Below are 18,637 nucleotides of genomic sequence, written 5' to 3' on the forward strand. Positions count from 1 at the left end.
AACAAATACAGTAAGAGGGATGGACATTGGACGCACATCGACACAAAAAATATAAAATTCCAATCATTGCTAGGAAACACACAGAGATAATGTGTTCACATTTTAATGCCTCCCTTTAGTGAATAACAATCACATCAGATAACACTTAATGACCCTGTCAATGATAGCCACATTAAATGCTTGTAATGCTCAAGAGCAGTTAGCAGAGGCTATTAGATAACCATAGTGATAAAACCTGCAATAGTGTGCAATGCAAGGCCAACTGTTAGCATTTTAGATTAGCTCTGCGCTGAACCTTTGGGTTCATTTGGCTGCATTTGTGTCCATTATCGACTGAATAAGCAGATCGGACTGGCAGAGATCCATTTTTCTCCACACACCGTAGCTCTTTATCTTTGTCTGAGCTCACTCAAATCACGTTAGCCAGTCAAATCAGGTTAGCTCCTCTTTAGCATCAAACGCACTTCTAATTCAAAGCATCACTTCATCGACACCAGGCGTGTTGGCATGCCAGAGACAGAGTTGTCAGTGCCTCTGCACTGATCCACATCCACCAGGGTCAGACAGGCTGGGATACCGAGCCAATCTGTCTGAGTGTGCGTGTGTGTGTGTGTGTGTGTGTGTGTGAGGAGCCGGAGTTGGACTATGAGATATTTTAGGGTTGGATGAAAAGAGTTACTGACAATCTGGCAGCCTTTCACAATGACATGTGTGTTTGATGGTACACACAGCCCATCATCAGCTTCCGTGACCCAGTGCTGTCACGGGGGGTCGAGTGCGTGACAACGTGCTTCTGTTTGTGCTGTGGAGGACTACAGTTTGTTAAGGGTGGGTTGGTGGGGGCAAGGACAAGGGTGGGGGTTGAGGCTGAGGACAGGGGTTGTGTCGAGACTGCCAGTCTTGTGCTTACCGTAGGACCTGGAAATACAGTCATCGTAAGAGTTTGTCATAACACTGATTATCAGACTTATCCAGAAAAACAAATAAATCAGAGCAATTAAATAATGTATCTGTATATCAAAATTACTTTTTTCCCCCTTTTTCACAGCACAATCCTTTCATTTTTAATCCATATGTTACTCATTACATGGACTTTCGTTTGTGACTGGCAGCAAATTCTCGTGAAAAGTAGAATTCTAGGGAGAGATTAATGTCATGTTCTCTCTATAATAAATCACCAGGGTGAATGCAGAACAGAAGTGGAACACAAGACCTGTATTTCATAGCTTCGTGCAGATATCAACAAACCCTGCTTGTCCCACTGCCTGCAAGGACGACTAACGTCCAAAAGCAAAGAGTTTCTGAAGCACAAAGTGGTGCACCAGGTGAAAGAAATACAGACTCCCGGTTAGAAGTTTAAATTTAATTTCATAAGCCTGAGGCCACATATGTCTCAGGTAAAACTAAAAAAGCATAATCTACACATAAGTCTCAGGACTTGGGAATAGGTTTTGCAAGAATAAAAGCAAAACTCCTACAACTGTGTTTAAAAACATAGCACACCATGTGCTTCTTCACCATGCTAGGAGATGCTAATTCCTTATTTTGTACTAGTGTCTTTTCCCAGTTCGATTCCTTTGATTTTGCAGTGGCGAAACTGTACGCATGGCCTAACTACGGCTCGTGAAAATAACTGAGTTGCATATTGTTCTGACTCATATACATGCCAGGAGGTGGAGTCAGGTATTGTGATTGCGTGAGGCTAATAACAGTAGAGTGGGAGGAAGAGGTGTACATAAGAAGTTAAAAAGGCTATAAGGCTTACAGCAGGCGTAGGCGTACGTCAGGGTCTAAACGTGTGTGTGTGTTTGCATGAGCATACAGTGTAAGTGCAGGCACCATGTGGTACAGTAACCCTGCACTGATAAATGTGTGGGATGTGAGGATCGTTGTGGAGCCCCAAAGCCAATCTGTCCAGGACCCTCACAGCAGCCTGAGGGCCTCCTCGGTGCCTTCCTCTACCTGTCTGTCTCTATTTTTTGCCTTCCTGCTACTCAGAGACTCCAGGAATGTCTGTGTGATTTTTTTCTGGTAGTTTCCAGTCTTTGAACGCATTTTTAAATGAAATATTGCAAATTAACATGCAGCTATTTGAAAAAAAAAAACTGCACAGACTGAAAATATTAATGAATAAATATTAGCTTGCAATTTGATTAATTATGCATCGCTCCTATTTGATCAATTTGACATCTTCAGCAGTATCGTTCACTTAATTCACACATCTATAACTGTTGTTGGGACAAAGCTCAAAAGGTAAAATAACCAGCAAAAAAAGAAAAAGAAAAAAAAGATTCACCTCTTCCAGCCATCGCTACCATTATTTTGCCGCCACGTCCATCGTTAACAAAAGCCTTAATTTCATGAAATGCCCTTCAGTGTCGGATCTGTGAATGAGCTGCTTTGCTACAGTGCTAAGAACGAAGCCTTTATGACAATCACTGCGCTGCAACACTGTAATAACTCAGATGCATCGACAAATAGACATTACAAAATCTGTGAAATATACATGACACGGACGCTTTATAAATGCAATTTTTTTTGCATTTGAGCAGATGAGTGGTGGAGTACACATATCTGGAATCAAATAAAGACTGTGTGCGGGAAGGAAAAGAGTGATGCGGAATCAGTGTGTGACGGAGCTGAGCAGCAGAGAGAATAAGGTGGTTTTGATCAGGAGTTTTTCTGGGATAATTGTCAGGATCTGCTGTTTGGAAGATGACTGACAAAAGGAAAAATATGACAGTGGAATTTGTTAAGGAAGCATGAAAATGTGTCAAACATCCATCAAACAAAGAAATGCAATATTTATGGGTTCAAGAAGACCCCCCCCCCCTTTTTTTCCCCCCTCTAGATGCACACACACGCATATTGTTAAAGCCTTCTCAGCGTCTTCTCCACAAATCATTTCCCATGTCGTCATGCACCTCGCTAATGTTCTCTCGTAAAAGGATTAACATGCAAAAAAGGCTGTTTACATAACAATGACGAGCGTGAGCGTTTAAAAATCTTCAGTCGAAAGCCTGATTATGATAAGTGTGTGAAAGTTTGCACAGGCTAAAGGCATATTTGGGATACAGTTTTATTCTTTTATTAAAGGAAAACAACCCCAATTTAACACAAATTAATCACTTGAAGTAATGTTAAGCATTTAAAAAAACTCCACTGCACTTTATAATATATATATATTTCAAACACATTAAAGGTGTATGCAATCCTATATCTCTATTTAACAGATTTTAAGCCAAAGAAACTTTTTTTTTAATCATCTCCTTTTACTGTGTTGACATACACATTTACGGACATGCATACACAATCCCAATGTGCACGTCTACAGACACTACAGAAAGAAAGAAAGAAAGTTTTGTTGTCTTTTCTTAGAAAGCCCGTTGATTAATTACAACTATCAGCCTGAAGACCTCCTGGTATGGTTAGACAACCTCTCCTCCCTAACCCTTCTCTCTTTTTCTCTAACACACACACTCACTCACACGCACACACACTCTCACACCTACTAAGAAAACAAAACCCCACTAATCATTTGAAGCCTGTGCTTTGTAGGTGGGGCCCAGTCATTATCAGGCCTCAGCAGTGCGGGTTTTTGTTGGTTTTAGTTTTGCATCCTCAATCAATCGCTAACAGGAAGAGCTTTAATCAGGGTTTTAATGCAGCAGTACAAGAGGTGGGCTGGCCCATTGTCTGGGTCTGAAAGGCTGATCAGAGGGGAGTCCTCTCACGTTTCTTTACATTCACCTGCTGGGCCCTATTGGGTCTCTTTCTGAAAGAAAGGGACAAGGGAAATGAATAAAGAACACAGGCAAAGTGTGGGTCTGCTGAACCAGCCTATGGGTTAATCAAGGAGCTACTTGTCATCTCCACAGAGTCTCACAGTTCTGGCGGTTAAGCTCGCCCCTTCTCTTTCGTATGCCAATTCAAACACACTGAGGAGCTGGGCTGGGATGAACAACAGCGGCCCTAACACAAGCATGAGCTAATGGTACTCTGAAATGAATGTATGAAGCGAGGGTGGGAGGGTGCTGATAAAGAAGGAGGACAGAGAGAAAACTTTATGAGTTGCAGAGAAACACAATTTTGAGAGACTGAATATATGAGAAAAAGAATGAAATGAAATCTAAAATAGATTCAAAAATATTGTACAGCAGGAAGATGTGTTTTTCTGAGAGTTATTCTGTTAAAAACAAACACTGCAAATATTCAGAGTAGCTCTGCCCAGACTGCAGCAGAAGCTTTGCAAATCATCTCTATATCCAGTTTGCAAAATGCTTTGGAGAAGCAAAGCAGAACTGATATTTCAGTATGAACCAGTATTCCAATATTTTGTACATTTTGTGATATTCTGATTTTTCTTTGCATCTGAAGCACTGCTTATGGCCCAAAGGGAAGAAAGTTCAGTACTTTAAGCAAAACTTGCAAAGGTGACACCATTTTAGACTTTGGATTTCTATAAAAAATCCTTAAAGAAGAGTTTTATCATGATATCGTTGTTTGCAAAGGTGCGGTGGGGCAACGTTTGGTAGGCTTAATGGTCTATTAAATGATGCTCTTACCCCATCTAGTGAAAAGAAAGAGTAACTCAGATCATTAGGAAAAAAAAAGAGTGAGCGAGTTTATGTGTGTGAGCGCTTGTTTGTTTGGGGGTTTCTTTTAAATGACACTCGCAAGAAACACAATTAAAATGGGACGTGGATATAACAACATATGGAAATGTGATGCAAGTACTGGGTGTGTGTGGAAATTAAAGCAAATGAACAAACGCATAAAAGTGTATTATTTCTAGTGCTGATTATATTAATTTCTAATTTTACTTCCCCTCAGTAGTCCTCATACAAAGACCACAAGAGGGCATTATTTAATCAGGGCTGTGTGGCACTATTTACTACACATTACACTGAAGTCGTAGGAATAAGTACAGTTACAATCCTGTTCAGATACACAGTTAAAAAGACAAGAATGAGGATCTATAAATATTTTTTTCCAATTTATTTATTCTTTATTATTAATATTATTATTATTATTAGAATTATTATTGTTGTTGTTGCTCTTGTTGCATGCCCGGATCAAAAATGAAGGTGACTTTATGTCACAAGATGAAATACCAAAAAAAATCTTCTTTAAATCATAGCAGAACTAAATTTTAAAAAATGGCAGTAATTACCTTTAACTTAAAAAAAAAATGCTATAATGTCAATTACTATTTGTTTGTTGTAATCAAATTTAACTGGGTAAAGATCTAAATAATTATTTTTCCATCAATATGTTTTCTGTTCCAGCCAACATTTATGATGTTTCCGGAATAAAACGTTTGCAATTTGTTCTGCACAGAGAGTGCTTTGGAATTACGCGTGTACTTTAAACGTCAGATTTGTCAGAGACAATGTAGACTGGTGACTAATGGCTGATCTACCTGACAGGGCTTTTTGTCGAAGTCCACAGGAAGTCCACAGGAAGCCTTCAGTCCTCTCCAGCTCAGATTGATGCACTTATAAGAATGCCCTCTAACAAAAAAGGGTGGTGGCAATTAGGAAAACAAAAGAGGGGAGGGTGCCAGAGATTACAGCAGGAGCACTTCAATGCCCAGCTTTCGTGTCTCGATTAGAGGAGCCAAAGAGAGCACTTCTATAAGTTAATGTTTGTTAAATATATGGATTTTTTAAGAAATAAAAAAGATTATGATTATTTCACAAAATAATACATCAAAAAACTATTTTAAATATTTTTTCATGATGATTGTGCCAAAATAGGTGTAGTTTTTACACAACATGCTTTTTTTTATCAGTCTGTAATTAAACTGAGTTTAATTTTAAAGTGATTCATTTAAACAAGTAAATCTGAGAGTAAAATTCCACACTGAGTTTAATTAATAACAACTGTGTTTAAACACGCTCGAGCATGCTCAAACAGAGGGAAGAAAAACACAGTGTATGCAAATGCGCTTCGGTTTTATTCACTTCCATTTTACTAGCTGTATCTGAAAGCTTATTTGGGCTGATTTGCAGGGTTTAAGGGTTTATTTTGAAAGGTCCTTACTGCAGAAGGTCAGCAATTCACCTGTAAGTTGAGAATTTACCCTGACTAATTTTTGCCATCCTTCAGGTGCAGTCTGCCAACGTCCTTTGCATTTTAATGTAGACAACCCGATTATAAAATCTTAGAGGGCTTCTTCTTCTTCTTTCTTTTTTTTCTCTGAAATAAATGGTTTTGGTTGCTGGGCAACTTGACTTGATCAAACGCAGCTCCCCCTCCCCCAATTTGAAGCTCATAATTCTTCATCTATATTCAGGCACTTCGTTCTTAATTAGATTAAGATGCATAACCCCCCTCTGAAAGCTAATTCACACTGATGTACAGCCCTCATGTACACACACACACACACACACACGGGCACAACGCTTTTGTGATGGTACGAAACCATTAAAAATGTGGCTATCGAGGAAAAGTGTTGATTTTTTAAAGTTGAAAATTTAGAATGAACGAAAAATACTTTATTTTTCTTAAATTTAACAACAAGTAATAACCAGAACGTACTGATCTATTACTTGAAACACTGGGCATTCATTTAGTTTCTTTGCAATTATTTTACCCTAAAAACTGAAGAAGTTATGGAAGAGAGATAATAGACTTTTTAAAAAATAAAAGAAAACAAACAAAAATTCAGTAATAATAACAATCCGAACTATACCCTAATATATATATATATATAATATAATATATATATATATATATATATATATATATATATATATATGTTCAAATAGAGTAGCAACAGTACCCAGAGATTGGTCACACAATATTCTACCTGTACAGCATTTCACTCAAATGGCCCGGCTATTTGGAGAGGTGAGGACATTGTACATTGATATAAAGGGTCATTTGGTGGACTTGTTGGAGCATTGTACAGTAAGGGATTGGATTTTCACCAGAATGACTGCACCTTAACATCACTCTGTCTGTCCTTCCCTACATTCCCCTCAAAGCCTAAGGTGCTCAGAATGATGGAGCACAATGTGTTTTTCATTCCCTGCTGATTTAAACACCGCCAGACATTTAAAAATGAGCACACGTGATTTCGTTTTCTAAATAAAGCCCTTATATCCAAACTCACTGAAGAAACAAAGAAAAGAAAAAACGGAAACATTTTCACACTGTTTGCATTTGTCTTCAAGGTAAAGCTAAAATGGGTCATTTAATTTGCTCCAATTCTCAAAGGTGTGACTATGGAGGAAGCGGCTGCATAGGAAAGCCAAGGACAGTTGGATTTACCGTAAAGAGCATGCTAGTTGTGCTCTCCCTAGAGCCATGTCTTTGATTGAATACTGAAATGAGTTGAAATGTCACAAATCTCTACCAGTATGCTCGAAATGAAAATTGGCCTTGGGGGGGTTTTAAGCTTCCCATTAAGAGCGTGCTTAACATTCTGTTAAATGTGACTGGAGTGCATCAAAAATACAGCATAATTACGTGTCTCTGTGCACTCAAGCAAAATGTCCCTAAAAATTCCTCAATGCTGAGCAACTGCCTCTGCTAAAATGCAAGGGACCTTAAAATCGGGCCTCAACGGGAATGATGTGAGAGTAAAGCCAAAGGGCAGTAGGGTTCAAATTAAACCTACCAAAAAGGGGCCAAATTGTCACGTAACTGGCAAAAGGAAAAAAAAGTGGGTGAATCCTGTTTTCCTGCAGAATTTCCAGGATTTAAATTTAAATACAAATATAAATTATGTCAGCTTGAAACTGGAGCACCAAAACGCATGTGTTATAAATGTTAAACTGTCAACAGATTCCTTCGTAGCCTACATCACAACACGTCTGGCAACTTTTAAGTCAAATTAGAGTATATGATGTTTTTTACAGTGCCTTTCTTAATTAATTCTGCCTTTATATCAGCATCCCCTTCCCAGTCTGGTAATGCCCGTCTGTCTCTGAATGCAACTGATTTGATACGACCGCACTCCTTCCTATTTACCCCTGATCTCTCAGGTAGCTGTATTTTCAGGAAACAGGAAAATGACTATCGCGCCTGCTTAGTATTCACGTCACGCAAAGTGGGTCTGTGTTCCTCATTTAGTTCTGTACAGTACAGCTGGGGAGCTGTCCAGCACGCAGCGGCAGTATGCAAATGAGGCTGGATTTGAATGGAGATGGAGGTAGACACAAAGCTCAATTAGAGACAGAGAAGAGAAAGAGGCAGTGGGGGAGCGCTGAGTGTCTGAAGGGGAGGGGGAGGGGGGGGAGAAAACCTTTGACTGCTTAATGCCAACCTGAGAAAACCAGTGTACGGACACATTCAAACACAAAGGGACACACAGATGTGAATGCGCTTAAATAGCCAGACAGATTTCTAAATTCTTCAGACAGGCAGCCGATCTCTGAGGGGCTCAGACAGCTCAGCTCTGTGATGCCTTTCGCTCACACCAATCACACAGAGAATATCCCACATCATCCATATCACACATTTCAAAACAAAAAAAAGAGAGGGGGGGGGGGGGGGGGGGGGGGAGCACAGGTGCACTCCTCGCTTTTATTTAAGCTCAAAGAGAGAGTCTCACATGTGGTTAATAAAAAAAGAAGAAAAAGAAAAGAAAACTGAGGTGGAGGGGGGGGAGTGGCCGCCATTTTGTTCCTGGATGCCCAGCAGCGTTGCATATCACCTGACCCAATGCCTGCATGACTGTCCTTGGAGGAGTTTCTGACATCAGCACTGCCACTTATGGTTGCCATAGCAACCTGGGTACCAATTTGGATGGGGTGGGGTGGGGGTGTCGCTGGATGCTGCAGGATGGAGAGTAGAAAATTAATATGCACATGCGACGAGTCAGAATCGGGATTTAATTGTTGGCGTGTGAAGCTGAAATGGATTGAAAGCTGCAGCAAACACGAGGAATATCAGGGCAAGGGCGGGCAAAAAATGGATTAGGCAGGCTCATTCTGGTAAATCATCTGCATCATTGTCAAGGTTATATCCAGATTATTTCCTCTCGTGGTAGAAAGTAACTTCATAGATGAGATGAGGAAGGTGGGCCACGGGGTGGGGATTATCTTCCTCCAGCTTCTCCTCGCCTCCCTCCTCAGCATTATCACCGCCATGAATAGTTTACAAAGCTGCGTACAGGCGAGGTGATGGTTCACACGGCATCGGCGGCTGAATTTTAGCTGACTTTGTGTCCGTGAATAGCAATCATTTCAGCACGCCTGAAAAGGTTTTCATATGCGGCTGAAATATAACAGGCAGGAGTGTGGGCTCGACTCTGGGAGGATGAGTCTAACTCGATCAGGGAGGCTCAAAGATCATTCAGTTGATCTGGCAATGCAACAAAATCACCCAAGTTTGATTTCCCATAAAACACTGCCTGTCAGATTGCATAGGAGCAACCGTTACTCACAGGGACACACACACACACACACCTGACCTAAAACTGTGGTGTCTCTCCCTTCAAATCACCAATCACATGAACATACACACTCACGGGGAGGCAGATTTCACTTGCTGCCTCACCATCAAGCCAGCATTTCTTTTGTAAATAGTGAAGGCACAGGATGAAGTGATGAAGTCTCAAAACAGAAAAAAAAACCCTACACATACATATATAAATGACAAATGAAACAGCAGAAATGTAAAAACAACAACAACAACAAACAAACAAAAACCTTCAAGATAGTCCAACACAACACAGAAAGACAAAAATAAGTCATCACACTGCAGAATTATGCGAAATAGCAGAGGGAGAGGTGTTAGGCTGACAACACAAGCGTGCATGCACAGTCAGTCCCGCGCACGTACACATATGCGCACATACAGTAAACGTTGCAATGGTCTCATCAATAATGCATCGGCACTTCATGTTTATGCAATTTACAGGGCAAGACCGAGCGATGGCTAGTGTAGAAGCCCGCCGTAGCCTTGTGCACAAGCCTATCACAGACAGAGCTCAGACGCGAGCGTTCACACGGAAAGCGCCTGTAGAGAAAAAGGTTAAGATTATATAAAATAGTCCCGAGTGCGCACATACCTGTTAAAGCGTCATTTCTTTGAGCCTGGTTTTATGCAGGCTCGAAGGGCTTCATGATAACGCCGCACTAAGGAAATAAAACTGTAGCTGTGGTGATATGCAAATTAACGGCTCCCGCTGAATGCAAGGGCATTTATTATTCATAAATTACTCATGTTTATGCAAATGAGGGCGTGCGGAAACACGGGTGGGGGGTTGAGTGGCTCTGTCTAAACATACCGTGTGATTTCGTTTCTGTTGCGCATTTTTCCCCCCACCCCCCACTAAAAAATAATCAAAATCCTTGATTTTAAATAACATATAGTCACAAACCAGCTTTAGCAGTGTGAACTTTATGTTGTCCTGGCTCATTTAAAGAAGAAGGGGAGGGAGCTGCTGTTAATGCGGGCCTTTATTCAAGGTTTACATGCTTATTTATTCTGGGTTATTTAGCGTGTGCTAACCCGAGTGTAGAGGACACATAAGGTCAGACACCTCTTTCAATGCTGCAGACTGTCAAAAGTGGCAGCTATTTCTAACCGGCCTATCACACGTGACCCTGCAAAGGTGGGATATCATCTGCAGAAGTCTCTTGAGTGAGAGGTGAAACGTCTTCATGGCGCTTCATTTTCTTTCCAACCTCCTGTTTTTTGTTTTTTGTTTTTTTTTTGTTGTTTTTTTTTTTGGGGGGGGGGGGCTTTTCAATGTTTGCTTGTGTGTGTGAGTGCGTGTGTGTGTTTACTTCTGTCAAAATTGGGGACTTATATCAGCTGACACACCCGTTCATTGGGGACGCTGTTGCCTCTGGGGACCGAAACTACCTCAATTAGACATAAATTGAAGCCATTCAGCGCGTTTCAAGTGGCATTCCCGTCTAATACTACCAAAAACGTCCCTAAATATGACTTAGATTGTGTGCGTATATGTGTATGTGTGTTTGCGTGCGTCATCAATAACCGACGAGGTCGACGTAATCCAATGGCGACGCGCGTGGGATTTGTTATTGCTGGAGTCCGCTTGTTAAGACGTTAGTTTTGAACTGTCTTGAGGCATTAAACGCGCTCATTTGTAGAAATTTATTTTCGCACAGCATCGGTGTCGCGGATGGACTGACCTTTAATTACGCTCAACAACTGTAAGTTATTTTATTTCAGATTTATCAAAGTTTGGACGGCAGGCTAACGTTGACTCTCTTTTTTTATCAGGCAGTTTTGTTGCGGTGTTCTCCACAGCAGGCGACATGTTTCACAACAGCTCCCAGAAGAAATACTGGATTTTTAAAAGTGAAGATGAAATCGAGCATATGAGGAACAAGGCTAATCAGAAATTCCGCAACAAGGCCCTAGAAAGTGGGAAGGTAAGCTAATGTCATTAGGCATATTTGAACCAAAGATGTAGTCCACGAACGTCTGTTTGACAGTTACCTTCACTCCCTCCTCTTTGAACAAGCCCGGGGTGAGTGAGTCCGTGTTCTTGCAGCGTCATGAGGAAGACGTCCTATTTCGGCACTATGAGAGGAGGCTGCTGGAATTCTGCAATGCTTTTAAGCCCACAATGCCAAAGTCTGTGGTGGTATGTATGTATGTGGTTTCTTTGAACAGAGCCATGTGACCTCGAGGACATCTGTGAACCACGTGCCTTTCCCTCGTTTTGCAGGGTACAGCCCTCATGTACTTCAGGAGATTCTACCTGAGCAACTCCGTCATGGAGTACCACCCCAGGATTATCATGTAAGTACTGCTGGTCGGTGAAAGGAAAACGAACAGCACTGAGGTGACACATTAAAGGAAGTGTCTGTTGAGGAAAGTTTCTGATAGGTTTGGCAGTTTCCCTCTAAGAATTTGTTGACATATGTGAGTCCTTATATTGACTTTAATAAATTCAAACACCGAGGTGAAAAAAGTAGTCGACAGTAGTAAAAAAGACTCGACGGTGCTGAGCAGGCCAATTACAGAAGTTGCATGCTGACTCAATACGATGCGTAGCTTTGCAGAGAGGTTATGTTGTAGGGTTTCAGAGGGGTTTGTGGCTACGAGGTGACATCCTTACAGTGTAGATTGTACACAGAAGCATACATCTCTTGGTGTGTTTTAGAAATTCACAGTTTGTTAAACTCACAGGCAAACTTTGAACTGTTTTATTAAAACGATCAAAGCGATGCGACGGTTGTAGTGTAACTCAGTTTGGTGGTCTCTTATCGTGAATTAATGTGATGTCAGGTGTGTTGAAAGCCTCAATTCAAGAGTCAAAGTTGATCTTCAGTGGAGAGAGATGATGTGGGCAGATGTCAGGATGAGAAACGCGTAAGAGTATGTGGCAGCAAAGCATCTCAGGTGTTTTGTAATCTGTGCTCAGTGTTAACAGGGGTGACCCATGTGATCGTCACCCACAGTCACATTATCAAGTTGTCTAGACTAAGTGCAGATTCTCTAAACACACCGTTTCTTTTTCTTTGACATCATAATTTTACCTGACCTCATAATAAATCGTTTTTGTTTTTCTTCGATCTTAAGTAAGTTGTTCTCAGTGATCTCCTACTTCCTGCTATGACACTTTCCTCCTAACGGGAATGTTTCCTCCCAAGATAAAGTGCAGCATCCATAGGGCACAGGGGGAGGGTCACTGAATGATTTGCTGTGTATAAAAATGATTTATTTAACTAACACTTAAACCACTTAACCTTCATGTTGTGTTGAATAATGAGTTAATTATATAATTTTTTTTCAGCCTTGTTCTAAGCAACCTGTTACTTGTTTTAGGCTGACGTGTACATACCTGGCCTGCAAAGTAGATGAATTCAATGTGTCCTGCACCCAGTTTGTGGGCAATCTTGTACAGGAGACCCCAGCAGGACAAGAAAGGGTTCTGGAGCAGATCCTGGAGTATGAGCTACTGCTAATCCAGCAGCTCAACTTTCATTTGGTGGTCCACAACCCCTACAGACCCATGGAAGGTCTGCTCATCGACCTCAAGGTGGGTGTGCTCCTATGACTGCTTCACACTATAAACACGAAGACGGAAACTACTACTGCCCTAATCTCGCTTACTTAAGTTTTCATTTGAACTTGTCGCTTTTTCCAGACCCGGTACCCTACACTGGAAAGCCCAGAGTCACTGAGGAAGACTGCTGATGACTTTCTGACACAGGCAGCTATGACAGATGCAGGACTACTTTTTTCTCCCTCCCAGATCGCTCTGACAGCTATTCTGAACAGCGCCTCGAGAGCCGGTCTTAACATGGAGAGGTAGTACACAAAGTTCTTAAATCAATAACCAGGCGACAGTGGTCAGTTTGAATTTCAAACACGGATTTGAAACATTATGTCTGTTAATTATGAATCGAATCTTCCTCGTGGTTTAAAACAAAAAAGGGAAAAAAGAAAAAAAATTAAATGTTAGATAATGTTTAGAATTTAAGATTACATCATAAAGTCCAGAGTGATTACTGGCTGGCTTAGTTAATTTCTATGTACAGCAAATACATTACAAAAGCAAAATTTGAATCAGGAACAAAAAAAACCTTAAAAAAATGTAATTTCTCTGAAGAAGTTTGTCTCTCTGTATGTTAATCAAGACCGATCCCTTCTATGTATTATTTCTCATGCCCAGTTACCTGACCCAGTGCTTAGGACTGAAAGAGGAGAAGGAGACGCTCTCAAAGATGTACGACTCCATGAGACGTGAGTAAACCGCACCTTCAAGTTGACACCACAAGATGGTGATATTGAGCTGTTTTAGCTTCTCCTGAGGCTTTTTCTTGCATTCTGTCCAATTGACTGCAAGATACAGAAACTTGTGCTGAATTGCACAAGTAAAGGAAGAACTGAATACATTTTAAATGCCAATCCAACTCATGTGCCTTAGAGCTACAAAACAGGGCATTGGCCTTGGCAAAGAATGCGCTTTCAAACTTGCTGCTTTCTGTTTTTTCAGGAATGAAAACCCTCCTGAAGAAATATGAGCCTCCTAAACTACAGGAGGTGAATATTTCCAAACAGAGGCTGGAGAGGATTCATGCCGAATTTGCCAGTTCAAGCAAGTAAGGAGACGACATTAACTCCCTTGGTTTTTTTGTTTTTGTTTTGTGATACTTTCCAACAGTTAAACATTGTGATATTAAAATCAGAATATATAAAGCTGATAAATGTGTACATATGTATGTAGAAAGAAAAATAACACCTTTACTGTCACGTAGTACTCTGGCACACACAAACAAGCGACTAAGTCCAGGTATATATTGTTTTATTTTAGCCAGGTTGTCGTATCTAAGATGCAAAAGGTTCAAGGTTCAGTAATCAGGTAGAAAAATAAAAAGGATTACACATCATTATCATCAGCTGTATGAAATACAGAAAGTACAACAGCACGCCACATTTCTGCCTACATCATCTATACCATGTAGCACAGCTGATATTGGTATAGCTGATGAGGAGTTTTGTTTGTTTTTGTTTTTCTGGGCGATGTTAGGAGACATTGTGTCACTTATCTGTCGCCAGATGTCTGCTAACACTCGGTGAGGTCCGTGGTATCTTAAGTGCAACTACAGTAAACTGTGGTAAACGTTTGCGCTATGACAGGCACAGATTCAGACTTTTGCAGCTGCTCGAATCACGACGAGGCACACGGGGCCAACCGTTATGACGTTGAAGTTGGTAAATCTGTGCGTGGCATGACTTCTCCGGGTGGATCTATGAACTGAAACGCCACCTGTTGGTGGAGGGAAAGCGCGAGAGAGAGAGAATGCAACGCGTGAAAGGTTTTTTTTGTGTGGTTTTTTTTTTGTTTTTTTAAAACATCCAAAAAGGCATAAAGGGGAGTTCCGGTGAAAGTCGTTAGAGCAGCATATATGTAGGCCCACACACAATAACGGGATCCATCAGGATTACACATGCACAGGATGGGTTACAGGTATCTCCTACAAACTCCTATGACTACCTTTCAGCTGTAATCGTACACAAACACAGTTCCTCTATACAAGCCTAAGTATATAACATCAATAAACAAAGCAGCATATTTAAAAAACAGCCAAAAAAAGAAGTAACAAGCGACTCCCGTTGCTGCGTCGAAGTTCACACACAGACTGGAAGTCGTCAATGGTTTAAAGGAAGAGCTTATCGTAAAAATCAGGCGACGTGGGTGAGAGGACAGTGAGTAGAAAGGGCGTTAAGGCTCGTGTTGTCTTGGCAAGAGGTGCTATGTTTGAATTCCCTGATGATGGCAGAAAAAAAAAAACGCTACTTCAATGCTTTGGATTTCCTTTCTCCTGTGTCATCACGAGACAGAAGTTGGCCCATCAGGTAGCCTCCCTACCAAACCCCCTATTTGTCTGGTTCTATGTCAGTTACCAACTGTAACTGCTCAGATTTTTTTTGTTTTTTATTTTATTTTTGAGGGAGTGGCAGGAATAGCAAGGATTAAAAAAAAAAAAAAAAGTCTGCAGTAAAGTCTCTCAGATCTTCACAGAAATCTTTTCGAGGCTTTTTGCCCATCTTTAAACACGGCGTCATCGTTTGAAGCATTTCGAGAAGGGCTTTGGAAGGACAGCATTCAGAAGTTTCCCATGGAGAACAGCCGTATTGCATTTATACCGCCAGGAATCTAGGCCACATGCTTGGAAAGTACAAACTCGCTCCAGTCTTCGGTTCTACACCTCACGGGATGATGAGGCCTCGCTTTGGCTGGCTGTGCGGCCCGACCGCCACACTTTTGATTCTCAGGTGAAAAATCGTATGAAAACTCACATTACCTGGATGGCGGCAGCGAGTGACATGATGGTGCACTCTGTCCTGTAAGATAAAGCGAACACGTTTGTGAAAGGGACTTTATGTTTGCTGTGCATCAAAATGTTCCAGACAGATGGCCTTGGCAGTCGTGTGCAGCTTGCAAACATGGCGTGAAGAGAGTCTAAATGAAGTCATAGAAACTAAAATAATGAAGAGAAACACAAAATGCAACTAAGAGTGATTATGGAGGGGCACTACACACTAGAGGTCTCACACTACCGAAATGAGTCGACGACAGAGTTGACAAGTTACAGTTAACAGCAAAGATGTGGGACGGTTATTTCTCGCAAAACAACACTTGCGATTTGCAGAAGTGTTTGCAAAACTAGTTTTACACCTACATGCTAAAATTTTATTTTTTTTCCCCATCGCAGCAAACGAAAGAGAGGATATGAAGAAGATGGCCATGTAGCAAAAGAACCACGGTTGGTAGAAGAGGTGAGGCAGGCCAACATTATTCTCAGTTTAACGTTTTTGTTTTTTTTAAACAATTCTTTCTAAATCTAGACTTTTATTTCAGGAATGGACTGATGAAGACCTCATCTAGACTTGTGCAACTGAGCAGAGTTTAAAGTTATTATATATACACATTAATTCCAGTGTTTTACTGTAAAGGGATGTGACATAAATTCAAGTGTTCGTGTCATAATTGCAGTCAGCTGTTTGTTTGCTCTCTCTTCTGCTTTTTTAATAAAGAGTTTTCTACATATTTCTATGTCACATGACACCATGTGCACACATTTCTCCTCCTTCAAATCAGGAGACCAAAAGAAAAACCCACTCCGTAATCTACTTTACAAAAACAGTTTAATGAGTGCATGCATGTCTGATACAGTCTGTACTATCCCAATTTTTTTTTCTTTTTACTGCTGTAAACACTTTTGTTTTACTTGGTTTCTCTGATTATGTGTCTTGAAGTTTCCAAGAAAAAAAAAAAAAAAAAGACTCAACCAGATAATCAAAAAATAGCTGATACAATTATTGGGAAAAATGCAGCTCTTCTCATGTATATACTCATGATTCCAGCAAGAGAATTTATTAATATAAAATAACCATACTTTTCTTTTTTTGAAAGACTTTGTTCCAATCTAGAAAAGAAAAACAAAAACAAACCACAGACATACAGAGATGCTTGTTTCAGTACTTTGCAGATATTGTCACCACCTTCAAATAAGTCACTAATTACAAAAAAGCATCATCTCTTGTAATCCAGTTTCCAGTAAAGGGGTCTGAGGAAAACTAGCATCTCCTTGTCAGTTTCCTCATATTGAGTAGGAGGGGAGGGGTGGGGGGCACTTTGGCAACCTGTGCTATTGAAAACATACTGGGTACAAAAAGCCCCTCTCAGCATTTGGCCTCAGTGATGAAAGGAATAAATGTACCCAAATCACAGTTAATGGAGGAGGGGAACAAATATTTGCATTGTGCATACAGCTGTCAGTTACTGGTGCAAGTTCTTTGTTTGTTTTTTATTTATTTTTTAAAGTACGCCGTCGCCTGTTGTACTCAGCTGCTGTTGTTGCATAGCTCTCTTGTGGTGAACGAGACAAGATGGCAGGTGGGTGGGATGGGCGGGACTATCAGAGGAAGATATGATGGAGAATGGTGGATGGGTTGCCATGGTGATGAGGGTAGAGCATGCCATGTCTCCACCGGGCTGCACTCGGAGACTTGACGCAAGGATGGGGAGGATGGGAGGAGAGGAAGAGTGCAGTACTACCTGTTGCTGTTGGACATGGCATACTGAGCCTGCTTCTGCTGGAGGAGCTCTGTGATGGCCAGCATCTTTTTCAATACATGCTGCGGAGATCAAACGGGGAGATAAATGAGCCTCGTGAAACGGGACGGCATTAATCGATGTCTGTGTGCGAGAATGTGGCAGCGGTCTCTAACCTGTCCTGAGCCCCTCTCGTTGCTCAGCGTCCGGAGCTCGTCTGAGTGTGTGGCACAGATCTCGTGCAGCGCGGCCAGGTCCCGGGACAGGTCCGTCCTAAAGTGCTCCGTGGCTTCAGGGAGGTCAGGCACATTCTAGAAACACAGTTAAGAGTTTCTTAAAGTTTTTCAAAGCTTATGAAAAGGTTATTGGCTCTACAAAATGTAAGAAAACATTAAAAGGTATCCTTTTATAATTTCCCTAAGGCCAATGTAGTATTTAAGCTACTTTCTTAATTTGACCAATAGTCAAAAAGCAGCATGACATACCGCCCACTCAATTTAGAGCTTTTGTCAATGTAAAGAGATGTAACTACACACTGAATTGCTAAGATATCTTAATAGTACTTTACTTTTACTTTATAAAACTAAAAAGCATTTAAATCCACTAATCTTTTGAACTTTCGGCAACAAATGTGACTCACCCCCAACTCGTCCAGAAACATGATCATCCTGTGTTTGTTGTTTTTGATGAAAGGGTTTACACCCTCCATGTAGGGTTCCTGTTCGCGAGCAGAGACAACCGTCAAATCCAGACAAATCTCGACACGTGCCTTCCTATAAAAGCTGAATGAAAGAATTCATACCTTAGCACCAAATTCAACCAGGTTAGCCAGATTCTGGACAGACTTCGCCACCAGTGTGAGGGTCCTGCCTGCTGTTGAAGATGGAGGATCTGCAAAAGGGAACAGTAGTGTCAAATGCACAGTGGCAAGTCACAGAGTGAGCAAAGATGATATGGTGTGTGCGCTTTTCAGCAGATGCTCACCAGAAATGATGTTGAACATTCTGGGATTGAGGATGGCGGGGCAGATCAGTCTTAGAAAGACAAAGCCACTAGAAAAGGAATCGATAAGCATAATAAGATATTGAAATATAATAAACAAACATTTATACTCTCAAAGAAAATCAGTGTTTT

General features: G+C 41.0%; 2 protein-coding genes across 4 annotated transcripts in view; one reads left to right on the forward strand and one right to left on the reverse strand.

Annotated features, from left to right (window-relative positions):
• The first annotated feature begins 10,972 nt into the window (after window positions 1-10,972).
• Window positions 10,973-16,672, forward strand: ccnh (cyclin H). Of its 3 annotated transcripts, none has more exons than XM_006784122.3 (10): window positions 10,973-11,030; window positions 11,209-11,360; window positions 11,453-11,575; window positions 11,660-11,733; window positions 12,763-12,976; window positions 13,085-13,248; window positions 13,613-13,683; window positions 13,937-14,042; window positions 16,161-16,224; window positions 16,307-16,672. In XM_006784122.3, exons 1-10 carry the CDS (start codon window positions 10,982-10,984, stop codon window positions 16,331-16,333), a joined length of 1,044 nt encoding a protein of 347 aa, XP_006784185.1. In that variant the 5' UTR covers window positions 10,973-10,981; the 3' UTR covers window positions 16,334-16,672. The 3 variants fall into 3 exon arrangements, with proteins under 3 accessions (XP_006784185.1, XP_006784186.1, XP_035760894.1); XM_006784123.3 differs by having other exon boundaries at window positions 10,974-11,138; window positions 16,307-16,656; XM_035905001.2 differs by having other exon boundaries at window positions 10,974-11,138; window positions 11,213-11,360; window positions 16,307-16,656.
• rasa1a (RAS p21 protein activator (GTPase activating protein) 1a) overlaps window positions 14,229-18,637 on the reverse strand; it is a 30,903-nt gene continuing 26,494 nt past the window's right edge. The window contains exons 21-26 of the mRNA XM_006784121.3: window positions 18,488-18,555; window positions 18,306-18,394; window positions 18,144-18,221; window positions 17,680-17,814; window positions 17,507-17,586; window positions 14,229-15,789 (exon numbers count right to left, since the gene is read on the reverse strand). Of these exons, the coding sequence (XP_006784184.1) occupies window positions 15,741-15,789; window positions 17,507-17,586; window positions 17,680-17,814; window positions 18,144-18,221; window positions 18,306-18,394; window positions 18,488-18,555 (499 nt within the window). The 3' untranslated portion in view covers window positions 14,229-15,740. The remainder of the gene's footprint in view (window positions 15,790-17,506; window positions 17,587-17,679; window positions 17,815-18,143; window positions 18,222-18,305; window positions 18,395-18,487; window positions 18,556-18,637) is intronic.

The sequence above is a fragment of the Neolamprologus brichardi genome, chromosome 12, assembly GCF_056152115.1.
Source record: "Neolamprologus brichardi isolate AB-2024 chromosome 12, ASM5615211v1, whole genome shotgun sequence".
Lineage (NCBI taxonomy): Eukaryota > Metazoa > Chordata > Actinopteri > Cichliformes > Cichlidae > Neolamprologus > Neolamprologus brichardi.

Coding starts and splice junctions, on each gene's coding strand:
- ccnh (XM_006784122.3), top strand. CDS start 10,982: ATGGCGACGCGCGTGGGATTTGTTATTGCTGGAGTCCGCTTGTTAAGA. Junction 11,361..11,452: donor AGGCCCTAGAAAGTGGGAAG/GTAAGCTAATGT, acceptor TCTTTGAACAAG/CCCGGGGTGAGTGAGTCCGT. Junction 16,225..16,306: donor AACCACGGTTGGTAGAAGAG/GTGAGGCAGGCC, acceptor CTTTTATTTCAG/GAATGGACTGATGAAGACCT.